Source organism: Onychostruthus taczanowskii, unplaced genomic scaffold, assembly GCF_017590055.1.
Source record: "Onychostruthus taczanowskii isolate IOZ18803 unplaced genomic scaffold, ASM1759005v1 scaffold114, whole genome shotgun sequence".
Lineage (NCBI taxonomy): Eukaryota > Metazoa > Chordata > Aves > Passeriformes > Passeridae > Onychostruthus > Onychostruthus taczanowskii.
The window spans coordinates 627757-646049 of NW_024498074.1; the positions used below are offsets into that span (position 1 = coordinate 627757).

General features: G+C 48.7%; 1 protein-coding gene across 9 annotated transcripts in view; it reads left to right on the top strand.

Moving 5' to 3' along the window:
* Nucleotides 1-18293, top strand: part of SLC4A4 (solute carrier family 4 member 4) — a 122997-nt gene that overhangs the window by 22826 nt on the left and 81878 nt on the right. For 8 of the 9 annotated variants that reach the window (XM_041426904.1, XM_041426866.1, XM_041426857.1 and 5 more), the window contains exons 2-3: nucleotides 5614-5687; nucleotides 17800-17979. In XM_041426904.1, the coding sequence (XP_041282838.1) occupies nucleotides 5614-5687; nucleotides 17800-17979 (254 nt within the window). Of the gene's footprint in view, nucleotides 1-5613; nucleotides 5688-17799; nucleotides 17980-18293 lie in introns of those variants that run through there. The other variant, XM_041426931.1, reaches the window with a different exon arrangement.

Here is an 18293-nt window from a genome sequence, read left to right on the forward strand (position 1 = left end):
CAGGCTGGCTTGAAATAATAATTTTTAGGAAAAATCCACTGCTGCTTATGGGTTTAAAACCTGATGCCGCTCTGCCTCTAGAGACAGCTTTTTTTGTGATTTCTATTTCATCCCTTCCAGAAAACAAAGCTATGAAAATGTCTGGTTTATGTTATCCTCAAACAGATGCATTCATAATATTTGCAGTCCAGAATCACTTCTTCCTGTGGATGCATCTATTTGATTCCATCCCCCAAAGCTCCTGCCAAAGCTCAAGCTCGAATCCCTTACAGGGTGTCTCTGTACCTTTCCTGGCTGTAGCTCCATGAAATACAGCAGGTGGATGTGGGATGTGTCAGGAGCCAGGACCTCGGCAGCAGAGGTTCACCCTGTCCTGGAGAGGGGCTTGCACTGAGATCCTGCAGTTCTCAAATGAAGCTGGAGTGCAAGGCAGCCTTCTTGTTGCAGAGTCCCCAGCTGAAGAGGCAGCTGACTGTACCAGTTTTTATAGACATGTCATTTTATGGTAAGTCATGTAATCACAAGGAGGCAAAGGCTTCAACTGTTACACCTGCCCAGGCATCCAGTGACAGTGTTCCCCTTATATTTCCCTGTGTTTTGATAGTGTTACTTTATTGTTTGTGCAGAAGAAAGCTGTAACTTCATTCACTCCTAATTGCTTTTCCTGGTAGTTGCTTCATTTTTGGAACACATCCAGCTTGAAGAGTTCTTCCGAAGCTGTCGGAGACCAAAATTGAAATCCAGGTGATAGAACTTACTTTGCCATCATGAATTCAAATGGTTTTTATCTTGGTTTCAGGAAGGTGCTCTCACTGACTTCACCTGTGAGCTGAGATAAAACATTTAGAGTTCCTGACGTTCCAGTCTGTAAGAGTTTTGAAAACAAGATTTACTCAAGAACTGAGACTCCTATTTAAATCCTGTCACGGGACTTAATTTCAATCCCTGAGAACACCTCCGTAGAGGGAAACATTTCACCTAATGAGGTGACTGAATTGGGAATTTATTTGGTTTATAAATATTACGGTGCAAGCTCTTTGTGTGTGAAGCAGAGGGTTCTGTCCTGCTTTGCTCCGGGTGAGTACAGCCTTTTGCTGAGAAAGCTTGTAAATAAATGCTGCTTTAGAGCTGACAGGGGAAAATGCATCCAGGATAAATTTGGCAACATGTTCCAAAAGTGCATCAACCAGGCTGTGCTGAGTATAGTCAGAAGCTCTTTTTTTCTGTGTGATAGAGCCCATATGCAAGTATGTGAGAAAACCAGAGCACATCAGGGTCCTAAAAAGGAATCGGTCACATTAGCTCTGTTTATTCACGCATTTGCGTACGGGCTGTGAGAGCATCAGCTGGGACCAAGCCTCCTTCCTGGTTTTCTGTTTACTTGTTCACTACAATGGCAGTGTCTGAATGCTTCACAGGTTGCAGAGAGAAGGGCTAGTGTTATCTCTGTCTCCCCTCAGCCCTGTGACAGAAGCAGCCTGTTTGGCTTGCTGACTCATTCCTGCACTTGGCATCTAACCTGGGTGGCTTGGTGAGGGCACTGGGTGTCACTGGTGGTGGCTCTTGTCTCTGCTCGTGTCCCGGTCCCCTCTCTGGGAGCCTTCAGGTCTGGCTGATCCATCTGGAGTTGAAGGCTGGATGATGCTGGTTGTCACAACTAATGCTGGTTACACCTGTGGGGAGCAGTGTGGGGTTGTGGATGTTTCCTACAAGAACAAGTCTCTCCTTTTGTACTTGTGGTAGATCCAGGGGTAAACTGTGGGATTTGGGACGTGCCAAACAGCTCAGCCCACGATGCCCCGCGCTGCTGCTCTGTGGCCGGCACTGCTCCCTGCTCCCCCAGCCCTTGACCCACTGCACGCCCCGGCTCGCTGGCTGCTCCTTAGTGTGACTTTCTCACGGCTCTGTGTTACGCTGCTCCAGTTACGGAACTGGCTCCGTTTCTTTTTCCTGGTGCAGTTCAGGGTTTGTTGGGGTTTCTTCCTGGTTGCAAAAGCCGTTGGAAATGGGCAGAATCGTAAAAGCTTATCAGTGAGCGGGAACTCTCCCCTCTGGCTCCCCAGCTCTGTTAGGCATTTATTCACTGCGGCGAGTTGTGACTCCGCGCTGTCGCCCTGATTTTGTAAGACTTCGTTGTGACTCCGCGCAGCATCTCGTGTTGCCACATCAGTCCTTTTTATTTACTCCAAACACCACTTTCCCTCTCTCCTGGCCTCGCTCTTCCAAGTTTGGCAGCTCTGGAGCTGAGCAGCCGTGCGGTGGCAGCACTCCATCTCCCGGGGGAGCTGGCGGCCGGCCTGCTTTGCCTGGAGCAGCGCTGGGATCGCTAACTCCGAGCTTCCGCGCCGCTTTGCCTGGAAGATGCGCTGCGAGTGTTCGGTGCTGCAGCCGGGGACCCGCAGGAAGAATTCACCTTGTGATGAGCAGAACAGATGCTGCCAGATGAGCGCAGCCATTAGCCAGTCCAGGATCCCTGCTAGTACTAAATTGGTCTTGTTCTTCCTGAGTAGCTGGGCAGAATATTCCTGTGAACCGTATCTGCCGGCGCTTTGCAGGCAGAGCAGAGTTGGTGCTGGCCGTGTGTGACTCTTGTTCAAATCCTATTGACACATAACATCATTTCTAAAAATGTTTGGCACTGATCTCATCGTAGGCCCAGAGAGGCCAGTTACTCAAGCAGTTCATGTTTTTTTCACTGGAGTATGTTCTGTCAGACCCTGAAAATAGAAGCCCGGTATTTTTTAATTTTTTTTTGTTTTTTAGGTTTGTTTCCAAAATGTTGCAGCAGCAGTCATGAGGATGTGGATCTAGACAAGAAATGCCTGAAAACCCCTTTACCTTCCAACAAAGGAGTTGGTAAACCAGGCTTCACTGGAGGCACATTTCTCTTCAGAGGCCCTGAAATTTTTTCCATGCTTTCTTCTCTCCAGTCCATGTGTGTCTTCCTTGGGATAATGGTCTTGCTGCAGTGCTTCACCAACAGGAGTCTTCCCTGAAGACTCAAGGGAAGATTTTCTTGTTGTTCTGCATCACTACTTTTTTTCTTTTTAATTTCTGCAGCTCCTGTTTCGCGGTATTTGAAAAATTCCAGGAGGCTGAAATAATTTCCCCGTGCAAATTGGTAAAGGATGTTTTCTTGCTAGATTTTAGCCCACAGAAATCCTGTGATAATCTGAGAAGGGCAGAAAAAACCAAGTCAAGGGAGGTGGTGCTTGGAGTCTAATCACTAAACTCCTGTGGATTAGAGCCGGGGCGCTGTGCCAAGGCGACCCAAGCTCTATTCCTGGCCCTCTAAACCCCCCAGCTCCTTCAGATACATGTTTCAGGGAAAGCATCAGCCTTGCTGATCAGTTTTCCAGCCCTCTGGAGCTAAAAAAGCATGGCTGTTAAATGTGATAAACCCACTCCAGGCTGGCAAGGTGATGTTCCTGGGAAGGTGGGGGCCATTCCCACTGCTGTGGATGCTCAGCACTGGCAGGGTGATGCTTGGGAGGATGCTCTGCTGCCATGGGGAGGATGAGCAGACCTTCAACCAGGGAGATGGCAGCTGGTTGGTTCTCAGCACTGTATCCCTTGCAGGCAGTAGAAATTGCTCCCATCTTTCAGCCTTTCTCTGCTCTGCCATGCTGCTGCTTCTTCTCAGTTGCTCCATGCCTGGGCTGGTGCTGCCTGGGCTGGAGGAGCTGGCCGTGGCACACAGTGTTGGGCAGAGCTGTGGGACACACAGGTGTGTTACACACCTTCACATGTGTGGGTGCTCAGGGAAGGGAGCTGGATGCCAGGCTAAGTACAGACTTCACAGGGGAATAAAGTTCCTGTAGTTTGTGTTTGTTCTGGAAATCCAGTCCCATCTGTTCCAGATGTTTCCAGTTGTGTTTATAGCAAGGAGCTACTGTGCTGCTTTGCAGGAAAAAATAATGAAAAAAATATGGGGTTGTGCCTTTACAATCATTGCAAACAGGCAAGAGTATCCCTGGGATATGTTCCCTTCTGTTGCCTTAGAAAAGACACATAAATAGCCTTAAATAATTTAATGAAGAGCTGAAGCTTTCAGGGGAGGCTGATGTGTGCCTGAGTGCTGGCTTGGTCTGCAGTGCTGGCAAGGAGCACGTCCCACCCCTTTGCACCCAGCAGCAGCTGCCTGGGGAATGGCACCTTTCCTAGCTCAGGGAAATTTCTGCTTCAAATCCTCTGGCTCCTGGAGTTCAGGCAGAAACAGCCTGTGTGAAGGAGGAGCTGGCTAAAGCTGTGGAGGACAACTTGGCAGAGGTGGGAGAGTGGCTACTGAGGTACTGCTTTTGTGAAATGGGACTCGGTACTTCCTTTTGTGACTGAGTCTTATTTTTTATTTTCTAGTTAGGTGGCCAGGCATTGGCATGCAAGGTAGACACCCTAAGGCATTCTGGACTCTTAGTATTCATCTGTTCAGTATTTGTACCCTCCTGAATTTGAATATTCCATTAAGATAATCTGCAGGTGTTTGCTGCTACTGCTCTCAGAGGATTTTGAATGGAAGCAATATGGATAGGAAGAAGTTTTGAAGGCCTTGTCTCACTCTGAACTGAGTTTGCTCCTATTTCCCTGAGGGAAAATGAGGAAAATATGTTGTTTTATGTCTGATTTTTGGTATGAAAACAAGTGACCAGCTTGGTCTCAGCTGTATTAGGATAGAAAGCTCCCATGGCGACTGCCCAGTAGTGAGCAGCAAATGTGTACTTAGCCTCTAAGGAGATTATTTAACACAGTTCCAATTTTGTTTATTATTACTTTATTATTTTTGTATTTGCTTGTCAAGAGTGGATTTGCAGATGTAGCCTCGGAACGCAGGCAGGCTCTGATTTTGTGGGGGAACCACAGCAGCAGGAGTCTTGGGCGGCTCTGCGGAAGCACGGCGATGGCAGAAGTGTGGAATTAGGAGTCTCTGCTGTCCGCAGAGGCAGATCAGAGGTGGAGAGAAAAGGGGAGGGGAAGGACAGCAGCCACTAAAACCCTTCCCCAAATGGATGAATGAATGGGTGACACACATAAATGACTGCTGTGATGATCTGACTTACTGTAGCTCGGTCCCGGGATAATCCTCATATGTCAGATTTCTGTGAGGCCAACATGTGACACAAAGCCGGGCTCCCAGCAGACAAGTGTGCTGTGCTGCTCTCAGGGGCTGTGCTCGGAGCCCGTGGCCCCGTGGGGTGTGCCCGCTCCCCTCCCTGCGCCGCTCGCTCGGCTGGGCCTCAGAGGCAAGCCGCCATCCCAGCAGCTCTCACAGACAGCCCCAAGCCTGCCCGCGGGGCTGTGCAAAGAGGAGGGGGGGGAAAAGCCAGACACAGCAAACAGGAAAGCCCCCAAAGACTTGTAGCTGGGATTACCTTGTTCACACCTGTCACCACTGATGTCCTGTCAAGGTCAGAGTCGGAGCTACGTGAGGCCAGCTTAAAGCAAACGCCATGTGAAAGGAGCTCTATGAAGGAACAGCAGGCACTGGAAGGAGGACTGGAGTGCCCACAGGAACATGAACAACAGCTTGCAAGTTAACCTGCCCAGGACTTGGGCTGGTTCAAACAGCTCGCTCCAGGAGAAGTCTGAGCATTCCTTTTTTCTTTTCTATTACTATAGGATGGAGGACGAGGCAGTACTGGATAGAGGGGCTTCCTTCCTTAAACACGTATGCGATGAAGAAGAAGTGGAAGGTAAGAGATCTGGACTGCTGGGGAGGAAGGATGCCTTTGCTTTGGTGTTTTATGTGGGTGCCTTTGGTTTGCCCAGTACTTGGACCTAAAATTGACTGAGACATGGGCAGGCTTGGTCGGGGGAGAAGTGACTTTTTAGAGAAATCCTCTGTTTCAGTTCGGGAGCGAACGTTGTTGCGCGCCACCACCTCCCCCAAAGTCCTGTTTGCTGTGCCTTGCACAATGGCTGGGAAGCACCAGGGCTGTTTATTTTGCTTTCCCCTGTGAATAGTTTTGCAGTGCTTGCCTATCAGCTCTGCAGTCGTGAGCCTGGAAATGTGGAGGCAGGTGGAAAAGCCAAGTGGGAAAACCAGCAGAATTTGTACCAAGTGTCAGGGTGGACTTAAGGCAGGAAGTGAACGTTTGCCTGGGTCATCCTTTGTGCTCAGGAGGTATAAAGAGAAGGGTTTTCCCTTGAAGGAGAACTTTTCAACAGAGAAAACAGTTTCCTCACTTTATAGGGAAAAAGAGTAGACTCCCTTGGAAGTGTTTCTGTTTTCTCTCTAACTAAAAATGTTGTGAAATCCCAAAGGTAAAAGGAATTTAAAGGAGTTTACTTCAAGTTTCTTCCTGGAAAATGATGAAGCTGATAGGAGTGAGTTAATGGCAGCAAATTCTCTTTTTATTGTTTTCTGAGGATTGGTTGTCTGTGGGCTTGATAAACTAGTAGGGGAGAAGAAGGAGAGAAGGATAGGGTAGGACTTTACCTAGAAGGGAGAGGATTTCACCTTGCAGAACTATCCTTCCCCTCCTGACTTCAGGATAAAATTTTATTCTAACTTCTTTATTTGCAAATAAATGCCTGTGGCTTTTCGACTGAAAATGTGTTGAAAGGTGTAGAGTTACAGCCATGTCATTGTCACCAGTAATGGACAGGAAAGGATCCAGCAGTAGCAGAGGAAATAGTCTCTAAAAAGAGGAGTTAGAACACTTCCAGCAAACCAAGCCAGTCCTTTCCACCGAAAAGCCTGTGTTTTCTTCCTGTCTGGAATGAAGTAATCTGTGCTCAGCCACTATAAATCATCGTATTGGGTTTAATGAGGCTGTTTGCTGTCTGCAGGGTCAGGTTTGTATTAGCCTTTTGCTTGTGGAATAACTGGCACTTGGGCACAGCAGAAACATTTGAGAAGAGAGAGAGAGGATTTTCTTTTATGTTTTACTGTCTTAAATGTTGCTACGTGCTGTTTTGAGGTGCGAGGGCCACGTGTGATGCTCCAGGAGCAGAGTACAAGTGGTGGTTGGTGATGAGCACAGGAGGGTCCTTCTGGCTGTCAGGTTACTGCCTGAAGTACTGTTTGTGGCTGTGGTGTGTTGATATCCTTTGTTCTGATGTGGGTATCCTCATTTGGTTTAGCTGGGCTAACAGAGCAGTTACAGCTCATCTCGCTGGGGGAGCGAGGAGCGGAGGTGAAACAAGTGCTTCTAATTGTACTCGACAGGCCCCTGGAGCCGGAGCTGCTGGGCTGAGCCCCCGGAGAGCCCCGGAGCTGTCAGCCAGCTCATTCCCTCGGGGGTGCTGAAGGCAGCCTGATTCCTGCCAGGCTCCTGGGAGCAGCCCAGCTAAATCACCCAGCATCCAAGGCCGAGGCATCTGCCAGGGCGGCAGGGCACGTTTGGTGCATGGTGGGTCGGCCAGGGAGCCGCTGCTCAGCCGCTCTGCTCTGTGCACAGTGGGACAGCCCGGAATTCTCGGCGTGCCTGGCAATCTGGGGCACTGCAGCAGGCTTTGGCACTTCGGAGAGATCTTGTTTGTCTCCATGTTTCCAGCCTCAGTGTTTCTGCAGCTCTCTGTGTGTGCTCGGCTACCTCTGTCTCTCCACAGTGATGTGTGTGTGTATCCAGTGTGCAGTCATGGGCTGCATGTGTGGGATCAACTGGACTCTCACAGAGTGGTTGTGGTTGGAACTGATCTCCAATTCCAGCCCCCTGCCATGGGCAGGGACACCTTCCACTTGGTTGTTCCAAGGCCTGTCCAACAGTTCCAGGAATGGGGCAGCCACAGCTTCTCTGGGCACCCCGTGCCAGGGCCTCCCCACCCTCACAGGGAAGAATTTCCTCCCAGTATCTAATCTAACCTAACCCTGCCTTCTGTCAGCTTAAGATCCAGTGGAAGGGCTAAGATGTCAGGTTGCAGACCTTTGGCTGGCACTTGGTGCAGATGCTTTTAAGTCCCTGTTAGATTCCTGCACTTAGAGTGGGGTGTTTTAAAGGAGCTGAGTGTCTGTCAAGAGACTTAATTTTCACTGAAAGTGAGTGGAGAGGAGATTGTTTCTGTTCCTTCTGGGAGGAGAAGGGGAGCTGTAACCTTTATCAGAAGAGATAGGGCAGTAGAACTCAGGGATTCCCTGGCAGCAGGAGTTAGCAGGAGAGAATGGGAAAGTGTCCAGCAGATGATTATAATACGCCTTGGAACCAGGCTGCTTTTGCTGTTTTTAAGTTGTTTTGAGTTCAGAGAGGCAAAGCCAGAATTTTGAAGGTGTCGGTTTGAGCATCCCTCTTTGGCATGTTCTTTGGGAGAAGAGAGGAACATGGCTCACTGTGTCAGTGATGTCTGTGGGATGGAGGTAGCAACTCCAACCACATCACCCACCAATTTGGTTATGTAGTGGTGCAGGAGAGAGGGAAGGACTTGGCTTTTTAAGGAGGGGTAAAAGAGGGCATTTCTGGTCAGGAAGGCATTGAGATATTTTCAGGGTGGGACAATTGTCCCTTGTGCCCTCGCTGAGTAAATGTAGCATTAACAGAAACTGTACATACCTGACAGAGGTATGTCCTTTGGGCCTGCTTCCAGGGATTGTTTAGTCCGTCCCTCAGGTGGCACCTCACCCTGGTCCTACACTGGAATGTGTTGCTGTGATATCAGCTGTTGACATTTGGAAATTACTCCACTCCAGCTCCTCCCTGCTGCCTGGATCCACGAGAGGGCTCGGTGGCGGATTTGGTGCGTGTTAGGAGGAGTTCCTTGGCTGGAAGAGCCCAGTTTGCCCAGGTCTAGGGCAGAGCACGAAGGAAAGCAAGTACAAGTTGGCTTTCCTGGGGGAAATCAGGGAGAGGCACTGCCCTGAGCCGTGTGAGAGGACCCTTCCCATTCATTTAGAGCACTGCACGTTCCTTTCCTTGAAGGTAACGCTGTGCCGCTGTAATGCCCCTGTGAGGAGTGCTGGTATGTGTGACATAAACAGATTACTTAATAACCGATTTTGCAAGAGGGGAAAAGTAAAGCTCCACCTTATCCTGCGAGATAAGGTATTCTTGGCTCTCTAAGTGGAACTTCCCCCGGGCTCACTGCCACCTTGACTCTGTGGTGGGGTGGAGGATGCTGGGTTTGAAGTCTGATGACTCCACTGCAAAGCCTGAGGAGCGCCCCAGCTCCATGTTTTAGGGAATGGGGAGCAGCATACCTGTCCTGCCTTCCAAATGATGGGCAAGCTAAGGGTTTTCCATAGCACCTCTCAGCCCTGCTGTGGGAGTGAGTTCAGGAGAATATGCTGCTAGGGGAAACTTTTCCTGGGTCCTGTTGTCGTTGTGGCATTTACTCTGCAGAGTGCTCTGCAGAGAGGCTAACCCAGGGATTTTGTAACAATGTTCCATAACTACTTGTTCCATTTTAGCACTTTCCTCCTCCTTGCTTTCTATTCTCGACCGGGTTGTGTCATTGCACTTTGCTGATAGAAAGCTGTGTGATGCCATAAGCCCAAGATTAGTCCTTGATGGTTGGATCAATGAGGAGAGAGGTTAAAAGGGCAGAGATAACTGTGAACATCTTTACCTGTATTAACAGCTGATGGTGGGAGGAATGAGCTGTATTTGCCCATTTACTTGGATTTCTTTCTCTCCTCTCATCCCTGCCCTCTGTTTTTGATCCGTGACTGTAGGCAGACCCTCCTCCATTTTCAGAAGTAACCAGGTGACCTGTTTCATGTCCAAGTCTTTATTGCTTCTGAAATAAATGTGATTAAAAAAATTAATCAGGTAAAATCTGATCACAGAATGTGCTCATTAATGTTCTTTGGTGCCTTTAATTTATATGTAGAAGCAAGCCAGGCTGTGTTTTGGTTCAGTAAAACTGAACTGGGATTTACTCCTACAAAAGCCAAACTCAGAGGACTGAGGCAGTGCCTTTGTGCTCTCTTTCCAAACAGCAGCTGGCACAACTTCCCTGTGAGGGCGCTGAGACCCTGGCATGGGTTATCCAGAGAAGCTGTGGCTGTCCCTGGATCCCTGGCAATGTCCAAGGCCAGGTTGGATAATGCCTGGAGCACCCTAGGCTAGTGGAAGGTGTCCCTGCCCATGGCAGGGGCTGGAACTTTAAGGAGCTTTAAGGAGCTTTGAGGTCCCTTCAACCCTGACCATTCTGTGAATCTATGAACTTGGGAATGGCAGGTGGAATTTGGAACCCAGTGCTGCCCCACACAGCTAAGTAAAAACAAGACAGGTGGTTTAGATCTTCCCAGCTTTGAAACACCCTGATGAAGGATTTCAGGTCTCCAGATTCTTTCCTTTCCAGCTTTAACTCCCCATGGCACTTTTCAGGAGAGTGCTTAACCTCGGCAGCGTCCAGCAGGTCATTGCATGGACTCTGGTTCTGGTCACTGCCGCTGTCCTTGCTCTGCTGTCAGCAATCAGCATTGGCTCCGAGGGTGCTGGCTGGGCTGAGGAGGTTTCTGATGCCTGCTACTCCATGCTCAGTGAGAAAAGCTGCAGCCTGAGTTCAGAGGCTGGTAGCTGACTTTACATAAGGCAGCAATAAGCCGGCTGTGCCGGCAGGAGAAGTGGAGGAAACGTTCTGAGAGCAGCTGAGTCAATAGCTGGCATGGTCTGCCCGTGGTGCAGGGAAGGTGGTGGTTGCTTTGCAGTGGGGAGAAGTTTTGTGCCAGCATGTGCTGAGCACGAGGTGAAGGAGTGTGTTTCCATACCATTCTGATAGTGACTTGTTTTTTCCCAGCTCCAGTCAGTTTGGAATCACAGGATCATTGAAGCTGGAACAGAGCTTTAAGATCACCAAGTCCAACTGATTGGAAACTGTCATCAGTTCTCTGACCTAACTAACTAGTTTTGTTAGTTAGAACTAACTAATCCATCTAACCTTTCTAACCCATCCCAGCTAGAAAGGTGGCCCTTGCAGCCTTGGATGGGAGCAGGTGCTCTCATTTCAGTCAGGATTCAAGTCTAGGCTTGTTTGACTGTCTGCTCCCATCTTCCTCTACCCAACAGCTCTTTTTTTAAGGTACAATAACACTGGATGTACAATAACACAGTTATTATTGTACCATGGATGGTACAATAACACAGTTCAGCATGGAGATGGAAAATCAGATACAGCCTTTGCTCACTTGTCAGATGTGAGTCCCAGATGTGCTTGTGAGCCCTCCTGGATTTTTCCAGGACATTTAAAATTAAAGGTAACCCAAAATGTATTGGTCATGTTGCCTGAGCTGGGGCTGGGTGACATGGGAGTGTTGTTCCCTCTCCTGCCTGTGCTTCTCATACCAGAACTGCCAAAGCTGGGCTTAACCTGGTGCTAGGGCTGTAGCTTGCTGGTTTGAGCATCCTCCCAGCCTTCCTGGAGCCTGTCCCCTCCTTTCCTTCTGGTGATGTTCCTACTCTGGTAGCAGAACACCAGAGTGAAATAGAGGCTGAGAAGGGGCACAGGGAACTCCTGCACTCCCTGAAGGAAGCATGTGCTGCTGGGGAGGCATGAGAAGCCTCTGTGTGGGCACCATGACCTTCTGACACCTCTTTCAGTAAAACTGCAGCCTTGGAATCGAGGATTGCTTGCAGAGGGCTGGTTTGAGGCTTTTCCCAGAGAATGGAGGCAGCTTGGGGTGCCTTAGTCATCATACCACAGCTCTTACTTCTCTTGGAGCAGGGTCGAAATCCTGCCTGCACCTGTGAGCCTCAGAGTGTCAAGTACAGCTTGGTACTCAATCCATTCAGTCGTGGTAATTAATGAGATGGAAATAGGGAAAGATTTCAGCCGAGATCAGTTCTCTTGAGTGGTCATTTGGAGCATTTTGGAAGGCAACATAATTTTAAAGGATGCCAGAAAATCCAAAGGTACTGTGCTTCCCAAGAGCTAAATCCAACACTCCAGCACAGATCCCCTTCTCTGCCCTGTTCCTCAGAGCCCTCTGTTCTTCAAGTCTTCTTCAACTCTTCTTTCCATTGAAGCCAAGCAGTTCTGACCAGATTAGATCAGATCACAGCAGGACGGGTTGGGTGGCTTTTATAACCTCTCACAGCTCCAAAGGAGAGAGAAGGAAAAGCAGCTTACAGGGCTGTGGGTAAGAGTCTCGCAGTGGCTTACATAAAGCTCAGGGAGAATACCCCACCACGTGTTCATTGTTCTGTCTGAACAATGCCCACCCCTTTGTTCACTGCCTCCTCCCTGGCTGACTTTGTTCCATCTACACCAGCAGGCTTTCTAGGATCCTCAGGAAGAAAATTGAAGATTATTTGTTAAATTTTTTTTTCCTGTTTAGATATTTTTTGCTTGAATTTATGTGAGCTCTGTCTTTTAGAGCCATCCTGTTGCCTAGATCTAACTCACCTGTTACACGTGCTTTGCTGGAGTGGCCTCTGACTCTTGTTAGGAATCTGGCAGGTCCAGTCTGGGTCATGGATCATCTGTTTGGAGCAGAGGAGTTCCAAAGGAGTTCCTGCAAGCTTTAGGCAGATGGCTAGGTAGACTTCCCTTCTGTCTAACCATAGCTTTGTTACATGGGAATGCTGACTTTTTGAGGATACTGAAGTGCTGGAAGCCTGGTGTAACAGAAGAAGAGAAAAAGGTCTCTAATTTCCACTGCCTTTCCCTGCACAGCTCATTCCCTGCCCCTCATGGGCATTTCAGGCAAGGTCTGCCTGTTAAGAGGTGAAGGGCAGTGATGCAAATACATGAAATGATCTTTGCACAAGTTCCCTGTTTGGTTAAGGAACTGCATGTTCCTTGCTGATGGTGATCCTCACTTGAATCTAAGCCATGAATTTGGGGTTCTTCTGTTGGGGCTGGCAGACTGGAAGAGATCTCTAATGTTTCTAATCTTGTTACTTCTCCTTTCATTTTTCTATGGCATAGTAGCTCAGGATTGTCTCTGCTGAAGCCTCTGTTTTATGTTTTGCCCTTTCCTGTCTCTCCCTCATGGCAGGCTCATCTCCTGATGGCATTTATCAGGAGCCATTTATCACAGGTCTGTGAACCTGCTACTCAGCCTCATGGTTGTTGTTCCCATCGCCTGATGGATTCATGCTGACCCTTTTCCTTGGCAAACTGCCACAACACAGAAGAATTGGTTAATTGCATACTACTGTTCTTTATAGGAGAAGGGATTTGGATTTGATCTGTCTCCAACTAGTGCATTCAGTTTTGTTCAGATTTCCACAAAGCGCTTGGTGAATCCTTCTGCCTTTTCCCTGACCGCTGGATTTTTACTTGCATGGAAAATCGGCCACTTGAATACCAGCATGTTTTGAAAACCCTGTGGGGACTGCTGGGGTGGACTGTGCCTGGGCATCCTGTCTAGAGGACTGATGATGGTTTGGTTTTCCCTGGAGACTCAAAGTCTCTGTCCACGTGCATGAATGGGAGTAGCTTGTGGCTTTTGCATAGTGCTGGGGGAGGTCCTTGCGTTCCTTGTTTCTGCCAAGGTGTGAGCAGATCTGCTGGCTGTGCATCCCATCCTGGGGGTGCAGAACAGCTTGTGGCCTGCAAGGGGCAGCTGGTTGGGGTGCAGGCCCTGCCCCTCTGCTGCTGCCAGCAGCTGGAAACCCCTCTATAACCAGGTAGAGCTAAGGGCACCCGGCACGTGACGGCGTGGCCTTTTGTTCTTATTTCTTGAGCTGATTTGAAACTAAGCAGGGCTTAGTTTGGGACCTCCTTAGCGCTACTTTTAGTATCTCCCCTTTAAAATGGATCATCCCCCTGATTTATTTGTCCTCCTGAGCCATGGGCTTTTTTTGTATTGTTAATTTGCTTTGGTTCTCACACAAAATGGGAAGCACCTTTTGCACCAACCCCAGGCTGGAAAAGCAGGTGCTCTAAAGCACGCTGACCTGGCTGTGATCCTGGCCGTGTCCACCTCTCTCTGTGGGTTTGGCTGTGTGCTGACACCTCCTTGGGCACCAAGCTGTGCCATCTTCTGCTGATGAAGGACATGGCCCCTCTGGTGTGACTGAAGAGCAGATCTCTAGATGTTAGATGCGGGGGCTACCCGAGGCTTTCAGTTCCACCTGGGAATAAGAGTGATGGCTGGGCTGTGAAAATGGGCTGAGAAGGTCCCACCTTTCATGGAATCACAGAGTGGTTTGGGTTGGAAGAGACCTTCAAGGTCATCTCATTCCAGCCCCATGCCATAAGCCTCTAAGTGACATGGCTGGGGCATCCTGAGCACAGCTCATTTTTCAGGTGGCCCAAAATATCTGGCCAGAGCTGGTGGAGATGATTTTGGCTTTGTGGTCAGCTGTAACCACATGGGCCTGTTGGAGTCTGATCAGGTTTAGTGTGACTCTCCCTGTTCTTTGCAAAGGAGTCTTTAAAGGGATAAACAAGGGCTGGGTGAAAACTGCTAATGCTCAGCTTATTTTCAGTCCTTTATACATTTTTAATATTAGATTTTGATCTTGTTTTCTTCTAAGGTGCCAGCGTGAGATTCTTTATGAGCTGGTCTTACCACGCTCTGAGTCTCAAGAATCCAGTCATGTGGAAAGGATTCCTTCTTAGATGCAGCAGGCAGACTTTATCCTTTGATCCCATAACTTTCAGCTCCTGTCTCCAAGTGACTGAGTTTTGGTTTTGCTGAGCCAAAACCATTCCCTAGTACCCTTTTTAAAAAAGAGCTAGTGCTTAAAAATAGAGAGGATCACAATGAAATGATCTCTCAGGATGCTTGTGGTTGGAAGGGACCTTGAGAATATCTTATTCCATCCCTCTGCCATGGGCAGGGACACCTTCCACTAGATTGGGCTGCTCCAAGCCCTGTCCAACCTAGCCTTGATGATGATGATGATGAGCAGATACTACTGCAGGCAGAGAGGGCATGCTGCATTTCACAGAACCTCAGCTGGGTGATACACAAGTGGGTTTTCATCAGTAGAACTGATTCAGCGAGTCTCCTGTGCCCAAACTCCAAATCTGGGTGCTGAGTCATGAGCTACTCTTCTTCAGTAGCTCTTAGTAAAGCAAAAGATGCGGTTTCAACTGAGTTTTTCCAGGAGAAAACCTGATGATGACTGCATTTTGTTTCATTAATAATCAGATGAAACGATTTTGTTGTGAACTTGGGGCACAGTAAGCATTCTCTGTGGTCACAAAAATCAGCCTAAGTCCAAAGAAGCAGGAGAGCAGGTGCCACCAGGACCTGCAGCTCGGTGTGTGCGTGGTACAGGCGGGGTTTGAGTGCTGTGAAAAGGACACTGGTGTGAGGAGGTGCACACAGAGGGTCGTGGATGTCCTGGGGAGGGCTGTGCTGGCTGTACAAGAGAAGAAGGTCCCAAGCTCAGCACTCAGCTCCGTGCTCCCCAGCGGCGGGATCCCTGCCGTGCCCCTGTGTCACGTTGTGCTTCCCAGGCAGTGGTTCTCATGGGAAAGACTGGCTTCCCCCCGGTGAGTCGGAAATGTCCCAGGAGCCCAGAGCATTGAGGCTATGTGTCAATTGTTTCCTCCCAGGCGCTTTGGGAAGGGAGCCTGGAAGATTATCTCAGCGTTTGGAACAATATAAACAGATGCCAAGCACTTCAAGTACATGGAGAAGGAAAATGTCTTGCTTGGCCTCCCTGAGCAGTCAGGGAAGGGGGGCGGGGTGGGGGCACAGCAAGGAACATTAAATAAGTCTCTGCCTTCAGACCAGGGGAAAGCAGCAAAGTAATGCAGATGTTTGCCTGCCTATATACAAGAGAGTTTCATGTTACCAAAATCTGTGCTGTGCACACGTGGTCCAAAGATTAAAGAGATTGTCCAGTTCTGTTGGCAGCATATTAAAGTATTAAGACTGCAGGCTCAACTCACTACGATGTGTTTCTGTTATCAAGCTGATCACAGAATTCCAGTGATTCAAAGGGGAACGTTGTTTAACACAGATACCTTTTGCATCAGGCTTTTGGATGGAGTTTTGGGTGTGAGAATCCCTTGGGAAGGGCTAGCACTGCCCTGTGTGTCTGGGGTCACCCCCACCCTCCGGCTCCTGCTGGTGCTCAGATAAGATCTCCCCTTCCTCGTCCCTGTGCGGCGCTCAGGCCATCTGCCACGTTAAAGCTGATGTTCCCAGTTGCTGGAAGAGCTTTCTGGGTTTCCTTTGGCACGCAAGAGCTGAGCTGCATCTTCACGTGTCAGTCTGGGAGCTGTTGCTGCAGATGTCTCTGTGGCTCTGCCCTTTCCCTCTGTGATTCCATTCCTGGAGGTGGCCATTCTGACAGGAGGCAGCAGACGCAGGACCCTGTTCTGTCACTGTTCCACTGCCTGACTTTGAACCCTGCTCAGCTCCAGAATCCTCTTTATTCCATCTCTGGAAGTGTCCAAGGCCATGCTGGATGGGGCTTGGGGCAGACAGGTGTAGTGGAAGGCGTCCCTGCCCATGGCAGGGGCTGGAACAAGATGAGCAAATGTGCAAAATAAAGGTTGAAACATGCCAAATAAAGGCCTCACAGCTGGCCTCAGGAGTGTGTGGAATTTGAAGCGGCAAATCAGTTAGTTACAGAAAATGGAGTATTTTGTGCCTGAATTTTCAGTTGTTTGGTTGCCAAGACTTAAACTTAGGGGTTTATCACAAGGAGGAATTAGAGACACATGTTTAGTTTGTGGGTCATTCATTCAGATGATTTTTTTTGCTCAGTCTGTTCATCTGAAACTCTCCGTTTGGCTACTCTGGGATGGAAAGGGGAAGCCCAACTTGGTCCAAAGTACAGAATCCAGCTCTCATTTCTCAGGAGTTACTTTTGTAAGAGCTGCTTTTATAGCTTACAGTGAGATGTCTGAATGATCTGGGCAGAGAAGACAGTGTCTAAGTGCTTTCTGTAAGCACAGGATATTCACTCATTCCCGAGCTGGCAGAAGCACAGAAAGCCCTGAAAAGAAAACATTTTTATCAGATACAAATAGGCACAACCATTAGCAAGTGTGGTTGAAGTGCTTTAGTTTGAAATCCCAGTCTCAGTGCAAGGGCATCCTTGGGATTTACAGCCAATTTATGAGATTGGGCACTTCTTCTGTTACTTGTGAATTTTTATTTTAGAAAGTGTCAAGTGGAAGTTGATAGGAGCTTGTGTGAGTAGTCCTTCCTCCTCTGCTGTGTTATAACAACACCCTGATGGTACTTAGAGCATGGGACCTCTATAGTGGCACCTGTGTGAGGCACCTAATGGCACTTTGACACTCGTTATGCAGTGGACTGCACAGTCAAGTGATGTAGATTTTGTTGGTCTAAGCTCTTCAATTAAACTGAATCACTTGGCACAAGGTAGCTGTTAAGTTCAGCCAGTGTATTTGGTAAAACAAATGGAAAAATTAGTGTAGAATGTGTTTGAAAAGCACTCTGTCCGATATTACAAAATGAGTATGATGGCCTTCTGTGGGGTTTATTTTTGTATTTAAATGAGTCACAAGGACAACAGTTATCCGAGTCTGCACTGGCACGTGCTCTCAGAAATGATGGGATAAAAATACTTCTCCAAATGGTAGCTACAGAGCTCCAAGCTCACATCTGGAGACAAGAAAAACTGAACTACGGAACATTTGGCCAGCTAAGAGGGATCGTTCCCTTGCCTTCTGGAGTGAAACAGGGAGAGGACAAAGAGTAATGAGTTCAAACTGAAAGAGGGGAAGTTTAGGTTAGACATATGGAAGAAATCATTCCTGTGAGAATGCTGAGGCCCTGGCACAGATTGCCCAGAGCAGCTGTGCCTGCCCCATCCCTGGAAGTGTCCAAGGCCAGGTTGGACGGGGCTTGGGGCAGCGTGGGCTAGTGGAAGGTGTCCCTGCCCGTGGCAGGGTTTTGGAATGAGATGATCTTTAAGTCCCTTCCAACCCAAACCATTTGGAACTGCACAGTGCTGAAGTTAACGTTGGTGTGCTTGTGTTCCCCAGGTCACCACACCATTTACATCGGGGTCCACGTGCCGAAGAGCTACAGGCGGAGGAGGCGGCACAGAAGAAGAGCTGGGCACAAAGAAAAGAAAGAAAAGGAGAAAATCTCGGAGAACTACTCGGACAAATCAGACGTAGAAAACGCTGATGAGACAAGCAGCAGCATCCTTAAACCACTCAGTGAGTACTGGTTCCACTTGTCAGTCCTTACAATGTTCTGTTGTCTAGGATCTGCTCGTGGAGGAGGAAACTTGACCCACGAAAGCAATGGTCTCACGTTGCAGGGTTGGAGTGGTCTGAGCCAGCTGCTGTGGCTTGGAAAAGGCACAGGCCAGAGCAGACATTTCATCCTCTGTATCACCTGAGTTGGCCCTCGAGGGATGCCAGGCAGGAAAAGGCTGAATGTTTGAAGAGCAATTTGACACTGAGTGTAAAGAGATAGCAAGCAAGGGCAAAGACTGAGTAGTGCCTGGGTAGATCTATTGCAGCTTCTG